Below are 20687 nucleotides of genomic sequence, written 5' to 3'. Positions count from 1 at the left end.
TTACTAAGGGGGAGGGGAGGTGTACATACTGCTGTAGCTGTAGCTGTAAGTAATTTTTGCACTGTTACACTTGGGGGGTTGTATATACTGCTGAATCTGTTGCTGTAGGTGTGTTTTATACTGTAATACTGAGGGGGGGGGGTGTATACGGCTGTATCTGTAGCTGTAGGTGTGTTTTGTACTGTTACAGTGAGGGCGGTAGGGGCGGGGGGTTCTACATACTGCTGTATCTCTAGCTGGTGATTTGTTTTGCACTGTTACACTGGGGGGGGGGGGGGTTGTACACACTGCTGTATCTGTAGGTTTGTTTGCAACTGTAACACTGGGGGGAGGGGGGGTTATACTGCTGTAGCTGTAGCTGTAAGTGAATTTTGCACTGTTACACTTGGGGGGGGGGGGGGTGGTGGTGGTACATACTGCTGTATCTGTAGCTGCACCCAGCCAGCAAGACATTAGCGGCCGATAGTCGGCCGAACACCCTTCAAAAAGTCGGGCAGGTGACGTCAAAAGATACGACGCGGGTGTTGGCCCGACTAACTTTTGCAAAGAGGCAACGAGGCGGCCGACAGGCGGCCGAACACCTGTACTATGGCGGCACGCATCCGGTCCGATGTTAATCGGCCCGATGGCTTGTTGGACCTGCGGCCCGACACCTTATGCCGACATCGTCCCGATGTCTTCCCGCTGAAATCGATATCTTCCCGATGTCGGCATAAGGTGTCGGACCGCAGGTCAAACAAGTCATCGGGCCGATTAACATCGGACCGGATGCGTGCCGCCATAGTGCAGGTGTTCGGCCGCCTATCGGCCGCATCGTTGCCTCTTTGCAAAAGTTAGTCGGGCCAACACCCGCGTCGTATGTTTTGACGTCACCGGCCCGACTTTTTGAAGGGTGTTCGGCCGATTATCGGCCGCTAATGTCTTGCTGGCTGGGAGTAGACCTAGACCTGACAGCAACACACACACACTGCAAAGAGTCGTGACTCCCTGAGATGAAACTACTGTAGACCTAGTCCTGACAGCAACACACACACTGCAAAGAGTCGTGACTCCCTGAGATGAAACTACTGTAGACCAAGTCCTTACAGCAACACACACACACACACTGCAAAGAGTCGTGACTCCCTGAGATGAAACTACTGTAGACCAAGTCCTTACAGCAACACACACACTGCAAAGAGTCGTGACTCCCTGAGATGAAACTACTGTAGACCAAGTCCTTACAGCAACACACACACACACACTGCAAAGAGTCGTGACTCCCTGAGGTGAAACTACAGTAGACCAAGTCCTGACAGCAACACACACACACACACTGCAAAGAGTCGTGACTCCCTGAGATGAAACTACTGTAGACCAAGTCCTTACAGCAACACACACACACACACTGCAAAGAGTCGTGACTCCCTGAGGTGAAACTACAGTAGACCAAGTCCTGACAGCAACACACACACTGCAAAGAGTCGTGACTCCCTGAGATGAAACTACTGTAGACCTAGTCCTGACAGCAACACACACACTGCAAAGAGTCGTGACTCCCTGAGATGAAACTACTGTAGACCAAGTCCTTACAGCAACACACACACACACACTGCAAAGAGTCGTGACTCCCTGAGGTGAAACTACAGTAGACCAAGTCCTGACAGCAACACACACACACTGCAAAGAGTCGTGACTCCCTGAGGTCAACCAGAACAATGCGAACCTTTCTGGAATAAGGTGACAGTAAGTGTTAGCTGAGTAGGATGGATCTAACCACTGTTTTTCAACACATTTCTCGATATTTACACGAGACAGCTACTTTGGTGGTGCTGGAAACGGTGGTTGATGTGGGGGTGGTGGTGGTTGCGGCTATGGTGATGATGATGATGATGATGATGATGATGATGATGATGATGATGATGATGATGATGATGATGATGATGATGATGATGATGATGATGATGATGATGATGATGATGATGATGATGATGATGGTGATGATGGTGATGATGATGATGAAGATGATGATGATGATGATGATGATGATGATGATGATGATGATGATGATGACGTCACTGGTGGTGATGACGACATACCTTGCACCTGCAGCAAGGCAGTGTACTGCAGCAGACGGTGCTGGTGTTGGATCTGACAGGTGTAGACCCCGGAGTCTGCAGGTCGTGCCGCGCTCACCACCAGTCTGCTCACCGCCCAGCGGTTGTAGCTCACTGCCTGTACCCTGCACACACACACACACACCCATACCTCTACGCTGTCACTGGCTGTGTTGCGCGAAGTTTTGCTCATACAAAATGATGACAAAATCAAAGTTTGGTGGCTTCCCAGCTAGCAAGCTTTCGTCGGCCGACTGACGATTTCAGTCGGGTGACGTCGTCAAATGTCGTGTGTCGTCGTCCGTTTTCGCGCCGATATCGTTTTGACTGTGTGTAAAACTCGGCAAATGTACGTAATAAACCCCGACATCGGCCCGACGCAATGTTGCTGTCGATAAAAATATGCAGAGTTACGGGAGATAACAACTTGAATTTATTATCATTATTTTAACATTTGTTACGTCCCCTGTTTAAGCGTCGGGAACGGCGTGACATGACCCTGCAAATGCGAAACTAAATTATTCATATTTGTTGACTTTTTCACATAGGAGTAGGATAATTAATTGTAAGTTTTGTTTGTATATTTGCAATCAAATACAGCATGAGCTCAAACCATGAGTTTTACATTTTAAAAATACGCCATCATATATACTTGAAATACTCTAATAGCTTTCCTTACGGTAAACAAGATTGAGTGTGAACATGGCCGGCTGAGCCTACTTTCCCGCGTGAGCGAAGTTTATTTGTTTTCTTAGTTCAAGTTAATATCGAAAGAAGAGACATTCTTGCGAATCATTGGACAGCACATTGATGATATGTTATCCGAGACGAATGTCGCCTCGGGATCTCAATCTGAGTGCTGGTCCCAGTGCCACGTGGTGGCGGTGATAGTTGACAAGTTAAAATTGTGTAGCCAAGGACGGATGGAAACCTACAGGTGTGTTCAAGCTGTTAACGTCAACTCGAGGACAACCGACGGATGGAGCGAGTAAGTAATTTCTTTTTTTTTTGTGCTTTTAATGTTAGTTTTGCTGTTATATAGTGGGGGGGGGGGGGAGTACATACTGCTGTATCTGTATATGTAGATGTAGGTGTGTTTTGTCCTGTTACAGTGGGGGGGGGGGGGGGTGTGGAGTACATACTCATGATACTGCTGAATCTGTAGCTGTAAGTGTGGTTTGCACTGTTACACTTGGGGGGTGGGGTGTATGTATACTGATGTATCTGTAGCTGTAGGTGTGTGTATTGCATTGTAACACTTGGGGGGGGGGGTTGTACATACTGATCTATCTGTAGCTGGTGGTGTGTTTTGCACTGATGCACACTTGGGGGGGGGGTGTACATACTGCTGAATCTGTAGCTGTAGGTGTGTTTTGCACAGTAACACTGGGGAGGGGGGGGGGTGTACATACTGCTGAATCTGTAGCTGTAGGCGTGTTTTGTACTGTTACACTTGGGGGGGGGGGGGTTGTACATACTGATGTATCTGTAGCTGGAGGTGTGTTATGTACTGTTACAGTAGGGGGGAGGGGGGGTTGAACATACTGCTGTATATGTAGCTGTAGGTGTGTTTTGCACACAGGGGGGGGGGGGGGGTTGAACATACTGCTGTATCTGTAGCTCTGAGTGTGTTTTGCACTCTACACGGGGGAAGGCGGTGGAGTGTTGTACATACTGCTGTAGGTATGTTTTGTACTGTTACAGTGGTGGCAGCGGGGGGAGGGGGGGTGTACATAATTCTGAATCTGTAGCTGTAAATGAGTTTTGTACTGTTACAGTGGGGGGGGGGGGGTTGTACATACTGCTGTATCTCATAATCTGTAGCTGTAGGTGTGTTTTGCACTGTTACACTGGGGGGGGGGGAGGGGGGGTTGAACACACTGCTGTATCTGTAGCAGTAGGTGCGATTTGTGTTGTTACAGTTGGGGGGGGGGGGGGGGGTGTACATACTGCGGTAGCTGTAGGTGGTTTTTTTACACTGTTACACTTGGATTGGGGGAGGGTTGTACACACTGCTGTATCTGTAGGTTTGTTTTCCATTGTAACACTGGGGGGAGGGGGGGTTGTACTGCTGTAGCTGTATGTGAATTTTGCACTGTTACACTTGGGGGGGGGGGGGGGGGTGGTACATACTGCTGTATCTGTAGCTGCATGATATACTGCTGTAGCTGTACGGGGAGGGGGGGGGGGGGTACATACTGCTGTAGCTGTTAGTGATTTTTGACTCGCATGCGAAGCAAAAGTGAGTCTATGTACTCACCCGAGTCGTCCGTCCGTCCGTCCGGACGTCCGGAAAACTTTAACGTTGGATATATCTTGGACACTATTCAGTCTATCAGTACCAAATTTGGCAAGATGGTGTATGATGACAAGGCCCCAAAAAACGTACATAGCATCTTGACCTTGCTTCAAGGTCAAGGTCGCAGGGGCCATACATGTTGTCTAAAAAACAGCTATTTTTCACATTTTTCCTATTTTCTCTGAAGTTTTTGAGATTGAATACCTCACCTATATATGATATATAGGGCAAAGTAAGCCCCATCTTTTGATACCAGTTTAGTTTACCTTGCTTCAAGGTCAAGGTCACAGGAGCTCTTCAAAGTTGGATTGTATACATATTTTGAAGTGACCTTGACCCTGAACTATGGAAGATAACTGTTTCAAACTTAAAAATTATGTGGAGCACATGTTATGCTTTCATCATGAGACACATTTGGTCACATATGATCAAGGTCAAGGTCACTTTGACCCTTATGAAATGTGACCAAAATAAGGTAGTGAACCACTAAAAGTGACCATATCTCATGGTAGAAAGAGCCAATAAGCACCATTGTACTTCCTATGTCTTGAATTAACAGCTTTGTGTTGCATGACCTTGGATGACCTTGACCTTGGGTCAAGGTCACATGTATTTTGGTAGGAAAAATGTGTAAAGCAGTTCTTAGTGTATGATGTCATTGCTAGGTTTAGTTATTTGACCTTGACCTTCAGCCTTGACCCTGAAGGTCAAGGTCATGTAAAGGTCAAGCATGTGAGTCGTATGGGCTTTGCCCTTCTTGTTTATACTGCTGTAGCTGTACGGGGAGGGGGGGTATACTGCTGTAGCTGTTAGTGATTTTTGCACTGTTACACTGGGGGGGGGGGGGGGAGGGTGGGGGTGGAGTACATACTGCTGAATCTGTAGCTGTAAGTGTGGTTTGCACTGTTACACTTGGGGGTGGGGTGTACATACTGATGTATCTGTAGCTGTAGGTATTGCATTGTAACACTTGGGGGGGGGGGGGGGGGGTGGGGGGTGTACATACTGATCTATCTGTAGCTGTAGGCGTGTTTTGTACTGTTACACTTGGGGGGGGGGGCGGTTTGTACATACTGATGTATCTGTAGCTGTAGGTGTGTTATGTACTGTTACAGTAGGCGGGGAGGGGGGGGGGGGTTGAACATACTGCTGTATATGTAGCTGTAGGTGTGTTTTGCACACAGGAGGGGGGGGGGGTGTACATACTGCTGTATCTGTAGGTCTAGGTGTGTTTTGCACTCTACACGGGGGAAGGCGGATGAGTGTTGTACATACTGCTATATCTGAAGCTGTAGGTATGTTTTGTACTGTTACAGTGGTGGCAGCGGGGGGAGGGGGATGTACATAATTCTGAATCTATAGCTGTAAATGAGTGTTGTACTGTTACAGTTGTTGGGGGGTTGGGGTTGTACATGCTGCTGTATCTGTAGCTGTAGGTGTGTTTTGCACTGTTACTAAGTGGGAGGGGAGGTGTACATACTGCTGTAGCTGTAGCTGTAAGTAATTTTTGCACGGTTACACTTGGGGGGTTGTATATACTGCTGAATCTGTTGCTGTAGGTGTGTTTTATACTGTAATACTTAGGGGGGGGGGGGTGTACGGCTGTATCTGTAGCTGTAGGTGTGTTTTGTACTGTTACATTGAGGGCGGTAGGGGCGGGGGGTTCTACATACTGCTGTATCTGTAGCTGGTGATGTGTTTTGCACTGTTACACTGGGGGGGGGGGGGAGGGGGGGGGAGGGGGGGGGGGAGGGGGGGAGGGGGGGTTGTACACACTGCTGTATCTGTAGGTTTGTTTTCCACTGTAACACTGGGGGGAGGGGGGGTTGTACTGCTGTAGCTGTAGCTGTAAGTGAATTTTGCACTGTTACACTTGGGGGGGGGGGGGGTGGTGGTACATACTGCTGTATCTGTAGCTGCACCCGGCCCAGCCAGCAAGACATTAGCGGCCGATAGTCGGCCGAACACCCTTCAAAAAGTCGGGCAGGTGACGTCAAAAGATACGACGCGGGTGTTGGCCCGACTAACTTTTGCAAAGAGGCAACGAGGCGGCCGACAGGCGGCCGAACACCTGTACTATGGCGGCACGCATCCGGTCCGATGTTAATCGGCCCGATGGCTTGTTGGACCTGCGGCCCGACACCTTATGCCGACATCGTCCCGATGTCTTCCCGCTGAAATCGATATCTTCCCGATGTCGGCATAAGCTGTCGGGCCGCAGGTCCAATAAGTCATCGGGCCGATTAACATCGGACCGGATGCGTACCGCCATAGTGCAGGTGTTCGGCCGCCTGTCGGCCGCCTCGTTGCCTCTTTGCAAAAGTTAGTCGGGCCAACACCCGCGTCGTATGTTTTGACGTCACCGGCCCGACTTTTTGAAGGGTGTTCGGCCGATTATCGGCCGCTAATGTCTTGCTGGCTGGGTTGTTGTCAGACCAGCTTTTTGTTGTTGGTCTTCTTCGGTTTTATATTTATCGACTAAGGCAGAATGCCGCGGTTGGATAATATGAAAACCGAAGGCTATGTGATCCCCGAGGAACAACGAAAAACGCTGGTCTGACAACAAGCCACCAAGCATCGTTTTTGTCATCTTTTTGGATGAGCAAAAGATCCCTATTCTGAAAGGTTTAAAAAAAATGTCATTTCCATGGCCCCAACGCGTCAGAAATTCGAGATAACACGTATGTGACGTCAAACCTAATGACGTCAAACCTAATGACGTCAAACCTAACTTTTTTGTAGATTTTGTTCCAGACACAAGGACACACCCACCGCTCACCTGTTACCCCTAACCCTACACACCCACCGCTCACCTGTTGCCCCTAACCCTACACACCCACCGCTCACCTGTTGCCCCTAACCCTACACACCCACCGCTCACCTGTTGCCCCTAACCCTACACACCCACCGCTCACCTGTTGCCCCTAACCCTACACACCCACCGCTCACCTGTTGCCCCTAACCCTACACACCCACCGCTCACCTGTTGCCCCTAACCCTACACACCCACCGCTCACCTGTTGCCCCTAACCCTACACACCCACCACCGCTCACCTGTTTCCCCTAACCCTAAACACTCTACACAAGAACACACCACCCACCGCTCACCTGTTGCCCCTAACCCAAAACACTCTACACAAGAACACACCACCCACCGCTCACCTGTTGCCCCTAACCCAAAACACTCTACACAAGAACACACCCACCGCTCACCTGTTGCCCCTAACCCAAAACACTCTACACAAGAACACAACCACCGCTCACCTGTTGCCCCTAACCCAAAACACTCTACACAAGGACACAACCACCGCTCACCTCTTTCCCCTAACCCAAAACACTCTACACAAGGACACACCACCCACCGCTCACCTGTTGCCCCTAAACCAAAACACTCTACACAAGAACACACCCACCGCTCACCTCTTTCCCCTAACCCAAAACACTCTACACAAGAACACACCACCCACCGATCACCTGTTGACCCTAACCCAAAACACTCTACACAAGGACACACCCACCGCTCACCTGTTGCCCCTAACCCTACACACCCACCGCTCACCTGTTGCCCCTAACCCAAAACACTCTACACAAAAACACAACCACCGCTCACCTGTTGCCCCTAACCCAAAACACTCTACACAAGGACACAACCACCGCTCACCTGTTGCCCCTAACCCAAAACACTCTACACAAGGACACACCCACCGCTCACCTGTTGCCCCTAACCCAAAACACTCTACACAAGAACCTAACCACCGCTCACCTGTTGCCCCTAACCCAAAACACTCTACACAAGAACACAACCACCGCTCACCTGTTACCCCTAACCCAAAACACTCTACACAAGAACCTAACCACCGCTCACCTGTTGCCCCTAAACCAAAACACTCTACACAAGGACACAACCACCGCTCACCTGTTGCCCCTAACCCAAAACACTCTACACAAGAACACACCACCCACCGATCACCTGTTGACCCTAACCCAAAACACTCTACACAAGAACACACCACCCACCGATCACCTGTTGACCCTAACCCAAAACACTCTACACAAGGACACACCCACCGCTCACCTGTTGCCCCTAACCCAAAACACTCTACACATGAACACACCCACCGCTCACCTGTTGCCCCTAACCCTACACACCCACCGCTCACCTGTTGCCCCTAACCCTACACACCCACCGCTCACCTGTTGCCCCTAACCCTACACACCCACCGCTCACCTGTTGCCCCTAACCCTACACACCCACCGCTCACCTGTTGCCCCTAACCCTACACACCCACCGCTCACCTGTTGCCCCTAACCCTACACACCCACCGCTCACCTGTTGCCCCTAACCCTACACACCCACCGCTCACCTGTTGCCCCTAACCCTACACACCCACCGCTCACCTGTTGCCCCTAACCCTACACACCCACCGCTCACCTGTTGCCCCTAACCCTACACACCCACCGCTCACCTGTTGCCCCTAAACCAAAACACTCTACACAGGAACACACCACCCACCGATCACCTGTTGACCCTAACCCAAAACACTCTACACAAGAACCCAACCTCCGCTCACCTGTTGCCCCTAAAGCAAAACACTCTACACAAGAACACACCACCCACCGATCACCTGTTTACCCTAACCCAAAACACTCTACACAAGAACACACCACCCACCGCTCACCTGTTGCCCCTAAGCCAAAACACTCTACACAAGGACACACCACCCACCGCTCACCTGTTGCCCCTAAACCAAAACACTATACACAAGGACACACCACCCACCGCTCACCTCTTTCCCCTAACCCAAAACACTCTACACAAGGACACACCACCCACCGCTCACCTGTTGCCCCTAAACCAAAACACTCTACACAAGAACACACCCACCCCTCACCTGTTGCCCCTAACCCAAAACACTCTACACAAGAACACACCCACCGCTCACCTGTTGCCCCTAACCCAAAACACTCTACACAAGAACACACCCACCGCTCACCTGTTGCCCCTAACCCAAAACACTCTACACAAGAACACACCACCCACCGATCACCTGTTGACCCTAACCCAAAACACTCTACACAAGAACACAACCACCGATCACCTGTTGACCCTAACCCAAAACACTCTACACAAGGACACACCCACCGCTCACCTGTTGCCCCTAACCCAAAACACTCTACACAAGAACACACCACCCACCGATCACCTGTTGACCCTAACCCAAAACACTCTACACAAGAACACAACCACCGATCACCTGTTGACCCTAACCCAAAACACTCTACACAAGGACACACCCACCGCTCACCTGTTGCCCCTAAACCAAAACACTCTACACAAGAACACAACCACCGCTCACCTGTTGCCCCTAAACCAAAACACTCTACACAAGGACACACCCACCGCTCACCTGTTGCCCCTAAACCAAAACACTCTACACAAGAACACAACCACCGCTCACCTGTTGCCCCTAACCCAAAACACTCTACACAAGAACACACCCACCGCTCACCTGTTGCCCCTAACCCAAAACACTCTACACAAGGACACAACCACCGCTCACCTGTTGCCCCTAACCCAAAACACTCTACACAAGAACACACCCACCGCTCACCTGTTGCCCCTAACCCAAAACACTCTACACAAGGACACACCCACCGCTCACCTCTTTCCCCTAACCCAAAACACTCTACACAAGGACACACCCACCGCTCACCTCTTTCCCCTAACCCAAAACAATCTACACAAGGACACAACCACCGCTCACCTCTTTCCCCTAACCCAAAACACTCTACACAAGAACACACCCACCGCTCACCTCTTTCCCCTAACCCAAAACACTCTACACAATAACACACCCATCGCTCACCTCTTTCCTCTAAACCAAAACACTCTACACAAGAACACACCCACCGCTCACCTCTTTCCCCTAACCCAAAACACTCTACACAAGGACACACCACCCACCGTTCACCTCTTTCCCCTAACCCAAAACACTCTACACAAGAACACACCACCCACCGCTCACCTCTTGCCTCCCACTACTGGCACGCGCTTGCCACTGGGATCTTTCCAGATGAGCTGGTCACGTGACAACGCGCCCAGACAGGTGGCGCTACAGACAAAGGATACGTCACTTCCTGGTAGCACATGCGCAAAGCCGTCGTCAGGCGCAACAGATAGACTGCATTGTTTTGGACGACCCAGAACGCCTGTAGAAAACATGGAGAAAGCAAGAAGAATTATTGCATAAGTAATGCAGAAACATCGCACAAACAATGCAGAAACAATGCATAAACAATGCACAAACAATGCACAAACAATGCACAAACAACGCACAAACAACGCACAAACAATGCACAAACATCGCACAAACAACGCACAAACAATGCAGAAACAATGCACAAACAATGCACAAACATCGCACAAACAACGTACAAACAATGCACAAACAATGCACAAACAACGCACAAACAATGCAGAAACATCGCACAAACAACGCACAAACATCGCACAAACAATGCACAAACAATGCACAAACATCGCACAAACAACGCACAAACAATGCACAAACATCGCACAAACATCGCACAAACATCGCACAAACAATGCACAAACATCGCACAAACAACGTACAAACAATGCACAAACAATGCACAAACAACGCACAAACAATGCAGAAACATCGCACAAACAACGCACAAACAATGCACAAACAATGCACAAACATCGCACAAACAATGCACAAACAACGCACAAACAATGCACAAACATCGCACAAACAACGTACAAACAATGCACAAACAATGCACAAACAATGCACAAACAACGCACAAACAATGCACAAACATCGCACAAACAATGCACAAACATCGCACAAACAACGCACAAACAATGCACAAACATCGCACAAACAACGCACAAACAATGCACAAACAACGCACAAACAATGCACAAACAATGCACAAACATCGCACAAACAACGCACAAACAGGACCCCAGTTGATCAATGTCCAGATTGAGTGCCTTTGAATTTTGGAAAAGAAAACATCATGTAGATTTCTATAAGAGAAACTGGAAATTGGCTTTAAAATGTAGGGTTAGGTTAGGGTTAGCAAGAAGAACCTTAACCCTAACCCTAACCCTAACCAAAGGAAGAAAGAGTACGTCTGTTGCACTGGAAATGATCGCATAGAATATACCCAACCAATATTTTATTCAACAAGATGGGATTCATCGTGTAATTATAGACACCCTTGAACAATTCTTGTTTTAATTGTCAAGAGGTGATGAAGGGTTTTAAAATACGAGGTATGAGCCAAACAAAATGATCAAACCGCGATTATACAAGTCTCAGGCAACTGATCATGAAAAGTAATATATCATTCGAAAGGCCAACCATTTAACTGGTATACCTCTAAGAGATGACATTATTAGGTTACTATGTTATAAATGACGAGGTTTTAAAATACGTCACTTTTTGGTTGTGCTTCAAAAGAGGGTCCTTTGTCAAGGCCATTAAAATCTTCACTTGTTTGAAAGAGTGTAGCTGGATGAGGATATAAAGAGAATGTCTACAAGGGTGAAGAATGTGCCATATTGTGACAAGCCAAAATAACTTCCGAAGAGCGCTTGAAACGAGAATAATGTAGCTGCTGTGTGAAAATGTAAGCAATACGATTACATACGTGTACATGCGAGTATAAAGTGCAAAACTTAAACTTTCATATGAAACAATCCAGAGAACTCTACTTATTGATCTTCCGCTTCAAAAACTGACAGTAAAATGGCTGCCTCATTAGCTGACATTGGAACGGAAGGAGCATCAGGGTCCCCTTGCACGTGATCTGCTCAACCGTTGTAAACCCAGTAGACCAAAATTTGTTGTTACTGTGGTCACTGATTATGAGACTTTTTGTTTCCTTGTACTTTAGTGTCAGAGAACACAGAAACAAAGCATGTCCAGACCAAACTGACGAGATGCATCACATTATTTTGTAAGCGAGGTTTGTAAAGCAGAAACAGGGCTATTCGCTGTATTTTTTTTTTTTACCAGGAAGGTCCCGTTGCTGTCGATTTTGTGTCTGCTAACAGCACTGTCATTGTCTCGTACCTTTTTACACAAACTTACTCAAGAGTTTAACAGTCAGCGACCAAACTTACTCAAGAGTTTAACAGTCAGCGACCAAACTTACTCAAGAGTAACAGTCAGCGACCAAACTTACTCAAGAGTTTAACAGTCGGCGACCAAACTTACTCAAGAGTTTAACAGTCAGCGACCAAACTTACTCAAGAGTAACAGTCAGCGACCAAACTGCAAAATGCAGACTGCCCTTCTCCTTCATGAAAATGTAAATCTCCACAAAAGAAGGGCCGTAACTCCGTTTCAAAAAGACCAAAAGATCCCACTTTTGCCTTACACATTCTTCAAACCTGATTGCACACCTTGTGGTTTCTTGTTCCCTAACCCAAACCTGATTGCACACCTTGTGGTTTCTTGTTCCCTAACCCAAACCTGATTGCACACCTTGTGGTTTCTTGTTCCCTAACCCAAACCTGATTGCACACCTTGTGGTTTCTTGTTCCCTAACCCAAACCTGATTGCACACCTTGTGGTTTCTTGTTCCCTAACCCAAACCTGATTGCACACCTTGTGGTTTCTTGTTCCCTAACCCAAACCTGATTGCACACCTTGTGGTTTCTTGTTCCCTAACCCAAACCTGATTGCACACCTTGTGGTTTCTTGTTCCCTAACCCAAACCTGATTGCACACCTTGTGGTTTCTTGTTCCCTAACCCAAACCTGATTGCACACCTTGTGGTTTCTTGTTCCCTAACCCACACCTGATTGCACACCTTGTGGTTTCTTGTTCCCTAACCCAAACCTGATTGCACACCTTGTGGTTTCTTGTTCCCTAACCCAAACCTGATTGCACACCTTGTGGTTTCTTGTTCCCTAACCCAAACCTGATTGCACACCTTGTGGTTTCTTGTTCCCTAACCCAAACCTGATTGCACACCTTGTGGTTTCTTGTTCCCTAACCCACACCTGATTGCACACCTTGTGGTTTCTTGTTCCCTAACCCAAACCTGATTGCACACCTTGTGGTTTCTTGTTCCCTAACCCAAACCTGATTGCACACCTTGTGGTTTCTTGTTCCCTAACCCAAACCTGATTGCACACCTTGTGGTTTCTTGTTCCCTAACCCAAACCTGATTGCACACCTTGTGGTTTCTTGTTCCCTAACCCAAACCTGATTGCACACCTTGTGGTTTCTTGTTCCCTAACCCAAACCTGATTGCACACCTTGTGGTTTCTTGTTCCCTAACCCAAACCTGATTGCACACCTTGTGGTTTCTTGTTCCCTAACCCAAACCTGATTGCACACCTTGTGGTTTCTTGTTCCCTAACCCAAACCTGATTGCACACCTTGTGGTTTCTTGTTCCCTAACCCAAACCTGATTGCACACCTTGTGGTTTCTTGTTCCCTAACCCAAACCTGATTGCACACCTTGTGGTTTCTTGTTCCCTAACCCAAACCTGATTGCACACCTTGTGGTTTCTTGTTCCCTAACCCACACCTGATTGCACACCTTGTGGTTTCTTGTTCCCTAACCCAAACCTGATTGCACACCTTGTGGTTTCTTGTTCCCTAACCCAAACCTGATTGCACACCTTGTGGTTTCTTGTTCCCTAACCCAAACCTGATTGCACACCTTGTGGTTTCTTGTTCCCTAACCCAAACCTGATTGCACACCTTGTGGTTTCTTGTTCCCTAACCCACACCTGATTGCACACCTTGTGGTTTCTTGTTCCCTAACCCAAACCTGATTGCACACCTTGTGGTTTCTTGTTCCCTAACCCAAACCTGATTGCACACCTTGTGGTTTCTTGTTCCCTAACCCAAACCTGATTGCACACCTTGTGGTTTCTTGTTCCCTAACCCAAACCTGATTGCACACCTTGTGGTTTCTTGTTCCCTAACCCAAACCTGATTGCACACCTTGTGGTTTCTTGTTCCCTAACCCAAACCTGATTGCACACCTTGTGGTTTCTTGTTCCCTAACCCAAACCTTATTGCACACCTTGTGGTTTCTTGTTCCCTAACCCAAACCTGATTGCACACCTTGTGGTTTCTTGTTCCCTAACCCAAACCTGATTGCACACCTTGTGGTTTCTTGTTCCCTTACCCAAACCTGATTGCACACCTTGTGGTTTCTTGTTAAACCCTCTTTGAAAATCAGAATTTTTGCGAACAAGTTTTACTGCACCCAGGACCTCAAAAAAGCCGTCAAATCAGAGCTCAAAAGCAATCGCAAATAAGATCACCTTAAGGCCTCTTCTGATTGGCTTAGGCACTTATGACTCTGCATCAATGTAGGACGAGAGTAGGTCTAATGACTGCCGTATTTTGGGCCAGATACGCAAAACAGTTTCTGCGAAAATCACATTTGATCCTTTTGTCTGGATCATACCTCGTATGTACTGATTTTGTTTATAAAAGTTAAAATGATTTTGAATTATTTTTAAAAATTATTTGATTGATTTAGGGAACATTTGAAAAATGATCATATTAATTTTGTGAATTATTGTATTTCAAATACCAAAATGACCATTGGGAAATTTAAATATGGGAACATGTTAGATTTGGGTGTATTATTGCAATTTGAGTTGAACATTAGGAGTAAATTCATAGTATGAATCGTTTTTGTTAACACCATATTAGTTTCTTAGTAAAATGTGTGTCTTTTCGATGTTACAAGTGTTTTCTGCCTGTGTGCAAAACAAGTAACAAATATAAATCATCAACTTTCGACATAGTTTGCCAGAGCCATGCATTTGCAATCTTCTAGTTTTTATATTTAGTCAAGTTTTGACTAAATATTTTAACATCGAGGGGGAATCGAAACGAGGGTCGTGGTGTATGTGCGTGCGTGTGTGCGTGTGTGTGTGTGTGTGTGTGTGTGTGTAGAGCGATTCAGACTAAACTACTGGACCGATCTTTATGAAATTTGACATGAGAGTTCCTGGGTATGAAATCCCCGAACGTTTTTTTCATTTTTTTGATAAATGTCTTTGATGACGTCATATCCGGCTTTTCGTGAAAGTTGAGGCGGCACTGTCACGCCCTCATTTTTCAACCAAATTAGTTCAAATTTTGGTCAAGTAATGTTCGACAAAGCCCGGACTTCGGTATTGCATTTCAGCTTGGTGGCTTAAAAATTAATTAATGACTTTGGTCATTAAAAATCGGAAAATTGTAAAAAAAAATAAAAATTTATAAAACGATCCAAATTTACGTTTATCTTATTCTCCATCATTTGCTGATTCCAAACACATATAAATATGTTATATTCGGATTAAAAACAAGCTCTGAAAATTAAATATATAAAAATTATTATCAAAATAAAATTGTCCTAATCAATTTAAAAACACTTTCATCTTATTTCTTGTCGGTTCCTGATTCCAAAAACATATAGATATGATATGTTTGGATTAAAAACACGCTCAGAAAGTTAAAACAAAGAGAGGTACAGAAAAGCGTGCTATCCTTCTTAGCGCAACTGCTACCCCGCTCTTCTTGTCAATTTCACTGCCTTTGCCATGAGCGGTGGCCTGACGATGCTACGAGTAAAATGGCATTGCGTTTCATTCTGTGAGTTCGACAGCTACTTGACTAAATATTGTATTTTCGCCTTACGCGACTTGTTTGTGTTTTAAGGCGCTGTGTTCACGGGGGATAACCGGTCGAAGGCCGAACAGAAGCCGAAGGCCGCTCATGACACGTGTGAAGGCAAGTTTTGTCTGTTTTCTAGGTATTGTTTGATTTATGTCGGGATTTAAGGTAAGCTACTGATTCAGCGATGACTAAATTTGTTTCTCGATGCATAAAAAGTCAGGGAGCGATTGATATTTGCCCGTAAATAGCCTTCAAAGCTGAAAATGTCCGCGATCGAGCACCGGAAATGGCTGTTCGATGGGTTTTGCAAGTAGAAATGTGCTTTATTTCACCAAATCAGCTCGTATTTGGTGTGGGTACGGGATTCTAGAGGACGAAGGAGTCATAAGATGTGCAAAGAAGTGCTATTTGGGAGTAGAATAAATCTTCCGAGACAGTAGACAAGAGAAGGTCATATTTGAGAGATGCGCGTAGGCCGATTGTCTTTCCGACAAGCGAATGATACAGCAGATTAATCATTCGTTTTGACCAGAAACCTAGTCTCTAGTTTTTATGAATGAGTTTTTTAATTAAAACAATCACGAGAACTCTCTCGCTTAGCCTAATGACTGTTCGATGGGTTTCGCAAGTAGAAATGTGCTTTATTTCACCAAATCAGCTCGTATTTGACATCGGTTTGGTATATATATATATATATATATATTTTCTAATCCTACCGCGAACTGGATAGCAGACGCGGCACGACTGTTGCACCACACTTTGAAGTAAACCCATTTTTTACTTCAAAGTGTGGGGGGATCTTCCCACACTTTGAAGTAAACTCAGTTTTTACTTCAAATTGTGGGGGGATCTTCCCACACTTTGAAGTAACTTACTTCAAAACGTGGGACTTTTGCATCGCCTGTTTGAGCCTGATGATTTTGTCAAACAAAATGGCAGTCTTTTGGATGAGTGAACAGAAAAAGTGAGCGAGCCAAGAAACATAGTGATGTTTGTTATCAGGCTTTAAGCAATGTCCCATTGTTGAGTGTGACGAAAACTCGTGGTGACGATTTTAAAACATGTTGGGTCACGCATGGTCCAATCTTACATGGTCCAATCTTACATGGTCCAACCTTACATGGTCCAACCTTACATGGTGCAACCTTACATGGTCCAATCTTACATGGTCCATATATGTAAGATTGGACCATGTAAGATTGGACCATGTAAGATTGGACCATGTAAGGTTGGATCATGTAAGGTTGGACCATGTAAGATTGGACCATGTAGGGTTGGACCATGTAGGGTTGGACCATGTAAGGTTGGACCATGTAAGGTTGGACCATGTAAGGTTGGACCATGTAAGATTGGACCATGTAAGGTTGGACCATGTAAGGTTGGACCATGTAATATTGGACCATGTAAGGTTGGACCATGTTATATTGGACCATGTAAGATTGGACCATGTAAGGTTGGACCATGTAAGGTTGGACCATGCAAGGTTGGACCATGCAAGGTTGGACCATGTAAGATTGGACCATGTAAGGTTGGACCATGTAAGGTTGGACCATGTAAGATTGGACCATGTAAGGTTGGACCATGTCAGATTGGACCATGTAAGATTGGACCATGTAAGGTCGGACCATGTAAGGTTGGACCATGTAAGATTGGACCATGTAAGATTGGACCATGCGTGACCCAACATGTTTTAAAATCGTCATCACGAGTTTTCGTCACACTCAACAATGGGACATTGCTTAAAGCCTGATAACAAACATCATTATGTTTCTTGGCTCGCTCACTTTTTCTGTTCACTCATCCAAAAGACTGCCATTTTTTTTGCCAAAATCATCAGGCTCAAACAGGCGATGCAAAGGTCCCCCCACACTTTGAAGTAAAAACTGAGTTTACTTCAAAGTGTGGTGCAACAGTCGTGCCGCGTCTGCTATCCAGTTCGCGGTAGGATTAGAAAATATATATATATACCAAACCGATGTCAAATACGAGCTGATTTGGTGAAATAAAGCACATTTCTACTTGCGAAACCCATCGAACAGCCATTAGGCTAAGCGAGAGAGTTCTCGTGATTGTTTTAATTAAAAAACTCATTCATAAAAAACTAGAGACTAGGTTTCTGGTCAAAACGAATGATTAATCTGCTGTATCATTCGCTTGTCGGAAAGACAATCGGCCTACGCGCATCTCTCAAATATGACCTTCTCTTGTCTACTGTCTCGGAAGATTTATTCTACTCCCAAATAGCACTTCTTTGCACCTCTTATGACTCCTTCGTCCTCTAGAATCCCGTATCCACACCAAATACGAGCTGATTTGGTGAAATAAAGCACATTTCTACTTGCAAAACCCATCGAACAGCCATTTCCGGTGCTCGATCGCGGACATTTTCAGCTTTGAAGGCTATTTACGGGCAAATATCAATCGCTCCCTGACTTTTTATGCATCGAGAAACAAATTTAGTCATCGCTGAATCAGTAGTTTACCTTAAATCCCGACATAAATCAAACAATACCTAGAAAACAGACAAAACTTGCCTTCACACGTGTCATGAGCGGCCTTCGGCTTCTGTTCGGCCTTTGACCGGTTATCCCCCGTGTTACGCGACTTGTTTAAATGTTGTTTTGTTTGCTTGTTTTGCTTTGGTTTTTGTTGTTGTTGCTTGTTCATGTTTGTGTATTTTTTTTAGTTTGTTGTTTATTTGTTTGTAAAACCTGACCCTAACCGGGGGAAGTCGACTGCACGAAGCTCTTGTTCTAAATGTCCAATAAGGGCAGGAGCTACTTTCAAATACACCTTCTTTTTCTTCCAAGTCATCTGACCACAACATTCATAAAACAGAACTGTTTGTGTTCAAATGTGGTGTGCTTTTGCTTCAATGTATGTAGAGTAATAGTATATGATAAAAAAAAAAAATTTGCTCTTCGATTGACTAAGTAAAAATTATTAAATGAAAAATAAAATTAATTATGGATGACCAGATAATTTCAAAACTGTTCATTAGAATGATTTGGAATTTTGCAGACATTTATAAGACATACTAAGAGATGTTTTGTTTGACAGGATTAGCTCTAGGAAGGACAGTTAAAGAGATACACATTTTTGATGTTTTGAGACATTTTGTTACCACAAAGTCAACATTTAGAAAACAATATCTAAAAATTGTTCGAACAAATCAAAGATAAACATCTTACACACTTGTAAGCCAATTTTAGTTTAAATATGGGGAGTAGTTTTGAAATTAGACTGTCATCCATGAAGTAACATGATTCCATTCATCGCTTTTCTTAATTTGTATTTAATAGTTCTTGCAAAGTCAATTTAGATATAATCTTTAATTTTATCATTCTCTATTATTTTTGATACATTGCAGCAAATGCACACCAACTTTTAACGCAAACAATTTTGTTTTAAGAATGTTGTGGTGAAATGAAAACAAGTCGCGTAAGGCGAAAATACAACATTTAGTCAAGTAGCTGTCGAACTCACAGAATGAAACTGAACGCAATGCAATGTTTCAGCAAGACCGTAGCATCGTCAGTCCACCGCTCATGGCGAAGGCAGTGAAATTGACAAGAAGAGCGGGGTAGTAGTTGCGCTGAGAAGGATAGCACGCTTTTCTGTACCTCTCTTCGTTTTAACTTTCTGAGCGTGTTTTGAATCCAAACATATCATATCTATATGTTTTTGGAATCAGGAACCGACAAGGAATAAGATGAAAGTGTTTTTAAATTGATTTCGAAAAAAAATGTTGATAATAATTTTTATATTTTTAATTTTCAGAGCTTGTTTTTAATCCAAATATAACATATGTATATGTTTTTGGAATCAGAAAATGATGGAAAATAAGATGAACGTAAATTTGGATCGTTTCATAATTTTTTATATTTTTTTTACAATTTTTAGATTTTTAATGACCAAAGTCATTAATTAATTTTTAAGCCACCAAGCTGAAATGCAATACCGAAGTCCGGGCTTCGTCGAAGATTACTTGACCAAAATTTCAACCAATTTGGTTGAAAAATGAGAGCGTGACAGTGCCGCCTCAACTTTCACGAAAAGCCGGATATGACGTCATCAAAGACATTTATCGAAAAAATGAAAAAAACGTCTAAGGATTTCATACCCAGAAACTCTCATGTCAAATTTCATAAAGATCGGTCCAGTAGTTTTCTCTGAATCGCTCTACACACACACACAGACACACATACACCATATGACCCTCGTCTCGATTTCCCCCTCTACGTGTAAAAAGGTGTATTTTGATGGTAGCTCCTGCCCTTGGTCTTCACAATGTCTTCTTTGGGCTCAAGTAAGGAAGGCTTTAAAGGGCTCAAGTAAGGAAGGCTTTAAAGGGCTCAAGTAAGGAGGGCTTTGAAGGGCTCAAGTAAGGAAGGCTTTAAAGGACTCAAGTAAGGAGGGCTTTGAAGGGCTCAAGTAAGGAAGGCTTTAAAGGGCTCAAGTAAGGAAGACTTTAAAGGGCTCAAGTAAGGAAGACTTTAAAGGGCCCAAGTAAGGAAGGCTTTAAAGGGCTCAAGTAAGGAAGGCTATAAAGGGCTCAAGTAAGGAGGCCTTTAAAGGGCTCAAGTAAGGAAGACTTTAAAGGGCTCAAGGAAG

At 45.2% G+C, this 20687-nt stretch overlaps 1 protein-coding gene across 1 annotated transcript in view; it reads right to left on the bottom strand.

Moving 5' to 3' along the window:
• Positions 1-1851: 1851 nt before the first annotated feature.
• Positions 1852-20687, bottom strand: part of LOC138954493 (uncharacterized) — a 31858-nt gene continuing 13022 nt past the window's right edge. Inside the window, exons 3-4 of the mRNA XM_070326324.1 lie at positions 10422-10605; positions 1852-2221 (exon numbers count right to left, since the gene is read on the bottom strand). Coding sequence (XP_070182425.1) covers positions 1852-2221; positions 10422-10605 — 554 coding nt within the window. The remainder of the gene's footprint in view (positions 2222-10421; positions 10606-20687) is intronic.

The sequence above is a fragment of the Littorina saxatilis genome, unplaced genomic scaffold (genome assembly GCF_037325665.1).
Source record: "Littorina saxatilis isolate snail1 unplaced genomic scaffold, US_GU_Lsax_2.0 scaffold_625, whole genome shotgun sequence".
In the NCBI taxonomy this organism is placed as follows: Eukaryota; Metazoa; Mollusca; class Gastropoda; order Littorinimorpha; family Littorinidae; genus Littorina; species Littorina saxatilis.
Note: the sequence above shows the minus strand (reverse complement) of the source record. Positions and strands in the feature narration are given on the sequence as shown.